Below are 7,864 nucleotides of genomic sequence, written 5' to 3'. Positions count from 1 at the left end.
TCTTGGTGAAAAAATCCTATTAAAACTTGCCCAGCCACATCTCTCGCATCGATAAATTTTCTGGCAGCACTCGTGGCCCTATCCCTTTCATCCCTTCATGGCAGCATCCTTTCAGCCTATCCCTTTGCGTAGGAAAACATATGAAAATAGTCTTTTATGTTGTAAAGAAAAAGAATTTCTGCAATCACAGGGTTGATGCTAAACTACAGCACAAGTGCTACAGACTTAGTCCAAAATTGTATAACGGTTGAGAATAATGAAAAGGGTTACCATCTTAATCTCCATGGTTGAAAACCCCTAGCCAGAGTCTTTGAATCCTACTTCTTGTTTATTCTCCCTCTCTTTCCCCAAGTAATTTTCATACATTTTAGGAATACTAACAGAAGATGCTTAAAATCACTTGAGTACCCCTATGTGTTTGTAATTTCTTCTCGATTACTCCACAAAATCCGCATGGCATCAGAAAGGGCATTTTCGGAGTAAAAATGATGTTAATAACGAAAAGGGCACCTTACAAATCCACATTGGTGGACTTGTGAAAACCAATAACGAGAAATTTACCGTCACCCCTTTTTACTGTCACCCTCTCAGCCACTTAAGCAACTTAATAAAGATAAAACCACAGCTAATATTTGTTGATTGTCTTTCAGTTTTCTAAAATCTCTATATATTTGCAATAGGACAGTATTCCATTAAATAACACTTTGACTTCAATCAAACAGTTCTTGGTAATGATTAAATAAAAAAAACTATTTTTTTAGCTGAAAGTAAGGAGCGACATTAAAACTTAAAACGAACAGAAATTACTCCGTATATGAAATGGGTTGTCCCCTCCGCGATCCCTCGCTCTTTGCGCTAAAGTTTTTAATTGTTTTAAAAAGTAGAATTGTGGCAAAGAGTCAAACTTTAGCGTAAAGAGCGAGGGATAGCGGAGGGGACAACCCATTTCATATACGGAGTCATTTCTGTTCGTTATAAGTTTTAATGTCGCTCCTTACTTTCAGCTAAAAAAATTAGTTTTTTTTTATTTAATTTCTGAACGTTTTTGAATTAATGCATGTTTGGTTTTGGCTCTCCGCACATAAATTATTAAAATGAAATTTGTATATTATTTTTTTTTTTTTTTTTGGCTAAATGGCTTTCTCTTAGTTTTGATCAGACGATTTTGAGAAATAAGGGGTGAAGAAGGAGGTCTAGTTGCCCTCCAATTTTTCGGTTACTTAAAAAGGCAACTAGAACTTTTAATTTTTAACGAACGTTTTTATTAGTAAAAAATATACGTAACTTAAGAATTAACTTACGTAACAAACTTTCATAATCTTATATTTTTATTATGTATACGAGGGGGTTTGTACCCTCGTTAGTACCTCGCTCTTTACACTAAATCGTAAGTTTTGTCCCAATTCTTTGAGAATGACCCCTGAATCAGAAAGGCCGTAGAATAAATAGTTGAAATTACTAAAAATACTTTAGCATAAAGAGCGAGGTATTTATCTCCTCCTAAATACCTCGCTCTTTATGCTAAAGTATTTTTAGAACCCCTCATATGCGTTATAATCTCTGTTCGTTTTAAGTTTCAATGCTACTCCTTCCTTTCATTTGAAAAAACGTTTTCATGTTTATTTTTCATTGTTTTCTTATAGTAATGCTAGAAAATCCTGCGCCCTTTTCATTGAATTTTTCTTCCCCCATGACAGATTCCTCCAAGGAAAGATCCTCCAACATATCCCCCTTCCCTCAGCCCCACCCCCAAACAAAATAAAATCCCCCTGAAAACGTCTGTACACTTCCCAATAACCATTACTATATGTAAACACTGGTCAAAGTTTGTAACTTGCAGCCCCTCCCCCAGGGATTGTGGGGGAGTAAGTCATCCCCAAAGACATAGTTATTATGGTTCTCGACTATGCTGATCAAAATGGCTATCTCAAAATTTTGATCCGTTGACTTTGCAAAAAAATGAGCGTGGGAGGGGGCCTATATGCCCTCCAATTTTTTGGTCACTTAAAAAGGGCACTATAACTTTTCATTTCCGTTAGAATGAGCCCTCTTGCGACATTCTAGGACCACTTAGTCGATGCGATGACCCCTGGAAAAAAAAAACAAAAAAAAAAACAAACAAACAAATAAACAAGCACCCGTGATTTGTCTTCTGGCAAAAAATACAAAATTCCACATGTTTGTAGATAGGAGCTTGAAACTTCTTCAGTAGGGTTCTCTGATACGCTGAATCTGATGATTTCATTTTCGTTAAGATTCTACGACTTTTAGGGGGTGTTTCCCCCTATTTTCTTAAATAATGCAAATTTTCTCAGGCTCGTAACTTTTGATGGGCAAGACTAAACTTGATGAAACTTATATATTTAAAATCAGAATTAAAATGCAATTCTTTTGATGTAGCTACTGATATCAAAATTCCATTTTTTAGAGTTTTGGTTACTATTGAGCCGGGTCGCTCCTTACTACAGTTCGTTACCACGAACTGTTGGATTAAATAAAAAAAAACAAGTTTTTTTAACTGAAAGTAAGGAGCGACATTAATTAATATATAGTCGAGATAATGATTAATATATAGTTGAGAATATCAAACCCTAGTTTGATATTTATTGTACGCAAGCAATCAGAACAAAACAAAAAGTTTGTAAGCGGGGAATTTCATTCGACAAACTTGACATAAATGTAAGCGGGCAGTTTGTTATTCGACAAACTTGACATAAATTATGTAAAATATAGATATACAACATATTTTGTTATAAACGTTAATGAAACAGTTCTCTATACTGAGATTTTTGCCATCATGATTCAAAAAATTCTGTCAAAACTTATGTGACAAACAGGCAAAAGGATACGACACATGGTAAAACAGTTTTCCCCTTTTATAGTTAATATAAATTACGTTTAGGCCTACCCAAATGCTAATGGAAAATTTTCTAATGCTAAATTTTCCCCTTTTTTAGTAAATGAAAATTATGTTTAGGCCTACCCAAATGCTATTGGGAAATTTTCTAATGCTAAATCTTCCCTTTTATAGTTAATATAAATTACGTTTAGGCCTACCCAAATGCTAATGGAAAATTTTCTAATGCTAAATTTTCCCCTTTTTTAGTAAATGAAAAATATGTTTAGGCCTACCCAAATGCTATTGGGAAATTTTCTAATGCTAAATCTTCCCTTTTTAGTTAATGAAAATTATATTTAGGTCTACCAAAATGCTAATGGGAAATTTTCTAATGCTAAAGTGTCCCCTTTTTTAGTTAATGAAAATTATGTTTAGGCCTACCCAAATGCTAATGGGAAATTTTCTAATGCTAATCTTCCCTTTTTTAAGTTAATATAAATTACCCTTAGCCCTACCCAAATGCTAATGGGAAATTCTCTAATGCTAAATTTTCCCTTTTTTTAGTTAATGAAAATTATGTTTAGGCCCACCCAAATGCTAATGGGAAATTTTCTATGCTAAATTTTTCCTTTATTTTAGTTAATGAAAATTACGGTTAGGCCTACCCAATTGCTAATGGGAAATTTTCTAATGCTAAATTTTCCTTTTTTTTAGTTAATGAAAATTATGTTTAGTCCTAAATGCTATTGGAAAATTTTATAATGCTAAATTTTTCCTTGTTTTAGTTAATGAAAATTACGTTCGGGCCTACCCAAATGCTAATGGGAAATTTTCTAATGCTAAATTTTTCCTTTTTTTAGTTAATGAAAATTACATATAGGCCTAACCAAATGCTGATGGGAAATTTTCTAATGCTAAATTCTCCCTTTCTTAGTTGATGAAAATTATGTTTAGGCCTACCCAAATGCTAATAGAAAATTTTCTAATGCAAAAGTTTCCCATTTTCTAGTTAATGAGGATTATATTTAGGCCTACCCAAATGCTAATGGGAAATTTTCTAATGCTAAATTTTTCCTTTTTTTAGTTAATGAAAATTATGTTTATGCCTGCCCAAAAACTAATGGTAGAGATTCTTCAAACCTTTGTAACGATGGTGACTGGGTTCCAACTTTCTCGTTATACGAATGCCACCCTTGAACTTCTGAGTTATTCCATCCCCAAATGCTCGCTTTCTGCAGACCTTAACATGACACGGTTCCACGGTCCAGTTAATAAGCATTATGCATTAACCCAGGATTACGAAACTAGTCGGAACTTCGTCATCCCTTTCCCAAATGTGCTTTCTCAGTGGAAACTAACCTCAGACGTAGAGCCGTACTAAACTTGCCATCAAACAAGATGGCGACCAAATTAAACAAGCTAGTAAGCGCTCAATACCAATGATCCAGATGGAAATAACTTCCCTCGTGACTCGACAGGAGTGCACCAAGCCTCTAACTTAGGAATAAAACAAAAGACTTTTAAAATTTCCAAACTTCTCCAAAATTAGGCATAAAGACCAGCAGAAAAAGCACAAGTTGTATGGAACCTACAGTCCACCAAACAATGTGGTTGAAATTTCCAAGCTATTCGTTCTATGAATGTTGTTAAAGACGGTTTAGCACCTCGTTGACTAGCTTATGATCGGTAGTATCCTGAGAACCTTGTTTCATCGTATAAATTTCGTAAGGGATATGGAGAACAACCAGAAGCATCACTAGGCAAACTGTTATTTTGGTGGGGGTGGGAGGGAGCAATGGGTTTTACCGACTAACCAGTCGATATTACTACTTAGACAACCATTTTTTTATCGACTGAGATCGATCTTCATCTACATTGATCTTACGTCGTTTGTTTTCACCAGCCAATTTATTTAAAAAAAGAAAAAAACAGAGCCAGTAAAATAAGCAGCTCAGTTTTTTTACCCACTGGCTGAAAACAATGCCCCCTCCCTCTTGCTATACGTAAACACCCCTAAGGACAACTTAGCGAACACTATTTCATTTTGTCGGTGACCCAACAGTTTATGCGGCCATTTCAAAAAATGAGCATCCATAATGATACCCTCCAATCCTCTCAAGCAGACCTCCTGGAGGTTCACCATTAGTTTAGAGTGAAATAATAACAGCACTGCGTGTCAATTTTAACTGTTAAAAACTGATGTTTAAGTAAGTCCATCATTAAAACAAAAACGAGGTTTTGGATAAGTAAGTGTGAAAGCAAAAACAAAATTTTGCAGTATATTTTAAGCTACGCCAGATTGTAATTTAGGATTATTGGGGTGTGACGGACCCAGAAATAAGCTGGGCACACTTGGTTTGCAAAAATAGACACTTGAACGCATGAAGTTTTGTTGTTGAGAACTGACAATGGCAAGTTTTTCAGCCTGCCCCTAAGGAACTGACAATGGCAAGTTTTTCAGCCTGCCCCTAAGGAATATGAAATAACCATTCCGTCTATTGCCATAGTGGCAATGACGTTTAGAAAGTCAGAAATCGAAAGTCCGAACTATTCATCCAGCTTGCGGGCCTTCTGGGCAACTAATGGCTCAAGAGCCATATCTTGAAAAACCCTGGCGAAGAGTGTTTTGAGCGAATAATTTCTCAATCTGTTATTTAATCCTAACATAAAAAAGTTTTATCAGTTCAGTTTCCAATAACCTTTATTAAGGATTTTTGAATATAAAATGACAATGCAGTAACTTCACTGTCACAACCAACTCCTTGTGCATCAGTTAAAAATTAAGAAAAATTTAAAATATAAATAACCGTCACTGTCACGATTCTAGAATAAAAAATTACCTAAAAAAATACAACTTTGTTTTCTGCAAACAAGAGTAAAATCAGCGGTGTCTATGGAATCAATCCGTTTTTCCTTCCTCCTTCTGCTCTTCAGATGGATGATCTTCGTACCTAGAATCGTAAACAAAATAAAAAGAAGAGCAAGAGCTCATATGGCACTTGTGACGAGCTCGGAAGAGCCAAGAGCTCATATGGTATGAGCTCTAGCAAAATTTTAAGAATCAATAGATTGATTTAAAATGAAAATCAGAAGCTAAATGCTGGTCAGGATTTAAAATAAGAGCTCTGAGACACGAGGTCCTTCTAAATATGAAAATTCATTAACACCCGATCCCCCACTCGTAAGTTAAAAATACCTCATTTTTTCTAATTTTTCCTCTCCCTTCAGTCCCCCCAGATGCTCAAATCGGGGAAAACAATTTTATCAAGTCAATTTGTGCAAGTCCCTGACACGCCTATCAATTTTCATCGTCCAAGCATGTCCAGAAGCACCAAACTCGCCAAAGCACTGGACCCTCCTAACTCCTCTAAAGAGAGCAGGTCCAGTCCGGTTACGTTAATCAAATATCTGCGACATTTCCTCATTCTACCAACCAAGTTTCTTCCTGATTTCTCCAATATAAGCGTTTTTCAAGATTTTCGTTTTCCCCCTCCATCTCCCCCCAATGTAACCAGACCTGGTCGGGATTTAAAATAAGAGCTTTGAGACATATAAGATCCTTCTATACATTAATTTTCACTAAGATCCGATCACCCATTCGCAAGATTTTCCAAGAATTCCGGTTTGCCACTTGAACTCCTCCCAATGTTACCGGATCTGGTCAGGATTTAAAATGAGAGCTCTAAAGCACAAGATCCTTCTAAATATCAAATTTCATTAAGATCTGATGGCCCGTTCGTAAGTTAAAAATAACTCATTTTTTCTAATTTTTCGGAATTACTCCCCCTCCAACTCCACCAAAGAGAGCAGATCCGGTCCGGTTATGTCAGTCATGTAACTTGGACTTGTGCTTATTCTTCCCACCAAGTTTCATCTTTATCTCTCCGCTTTAAGCGTTTTCCAAGATTTCCAGTCCCCCCAACTCCCCCCCCCATTGAAACTGGATCTAGTCGGGATTTGAAATAAGAGATCTGAGCTACGAGGTCCTTCTAAATATGAAATTTCATTAAGATCCGATAACTCCTTCGTAAGTTAATAATACTTCAATATTTCTAATTTTTCAGAATTAACCCTCCCCTCCCAACTCCCCCAAAGAGAGCGGATCCGTTTCGGTTATATGAATCACGTATCTAGGAATTGTGCTTATTTTTCCCACCAAGTTTCACCCTGATTCCTCCACTCTAAGCGTTTTCCAAGATTTTAGGTTTCCCTCCCCCCAAATGTCACCGGATCCGGTCGAGATTTAAAATAAGCCCTCAGAGACACGATATCCTTCTAAATATCAAATTTCATTACGATCTGAAATACCTAATTTTTAAAACGTTTAAAAAAATTTAAAATTGTAAAGTTAAAAAGGCCTAATTTTTTCTAATTTTTCCGAATTACTCCCTCCACCAAAGAGAGCAGAGCAGATCCGGTCAAGTTATGTCAGTCATGTATCTTGGACTTCTGCTTATTCTTCCCACCCAAGTTTCATCCTGATCTCTCCGCTTTAAGCGTTTTCCAAGATTTCCAGTTCCCCCTCTCCAATTACACTGGATCTGGTCAGGATTTGAAATAAGAGATCTGAGTTACGAGGTCCTTCTAAATATGAATTTTCATCAAGATTCGATCACTCCTTCGAAAGTTAAAAATACCTCATTTTTCCTAATTTATCAGAATTAACCCTCCTCCTCCCAACTCCCCCAAAGAGAGCGGATCCGTTCCGGTTATATGAATCACGTATCTAGGACTTATGCTTATTTTTCCCACCAAGTTTCACCCCGATCCCTCCACTCTAAGCGTTTTCCAAGATTTTAGGTCCTCTCCCAACTCCCCCCAATGTCACCGGTCCGGTCGGGATTTAAAATAAGAGCTGAGACACGGTATCCTTATAAATATCAAACTTCATTAAGATCCGATCACCCGTTCGTAAGTTAAAAATACTTGATTCTTTCTAATTTTTCCAAATTAACCGTACCCCCACTCCCACCCAGATGGTCAAATCGGGGAAAAGACTACTTCTAATTTAACCTGGTCTGTTCC

General features: G+C 36.3%; 1 protein-coding gene across 1 annotated transcript in view; it reads right to left on the bottom strand.

Annotated features, from left to right (window-relative positions):
- Window positions 1–5,522: 5,522 nt before the first annotated feature.
- LOC136028358 (minor histocompatibility antigen H13-like) overlaps window positions 5,523–7,864 on the bottom strand; it is a 45,439-nt gene continuing 43,097 nt past the window's right edge. Inside the window, exon 9 of the mRNA XM_065706144.1 lies at window positions 5,523–5,790. Coding sequence (XP_065562216.1) covers window positions 5,739–5,790 — 52 coding nt within the window. The 3' untranslated portion in view covers window positions 5,523–5,738. The remainder of the gene's footprint in view (window positions 5,791–7,864) is intronic.

The sequence above is a fragment of the Artemia franciscana genome, chromosome 6 (assembly GCF_032884065.1).
Source record: "Artemia franciscana chromosome 6, ASM3288406v1, whole genome shotgun sequence".
Classification (NCBI taxonomy): domain Eukaryota; kingdom Metazoa; phylum Arthropoda; class Branchiopoda; order Anostraca; family Artemiidae; genus Artemia; species Artemia franciscana.
Note: the sequence above shows the minus strand (reverse complement) of the source record. Positions and strands in the feature narration are given on the sequence as shown.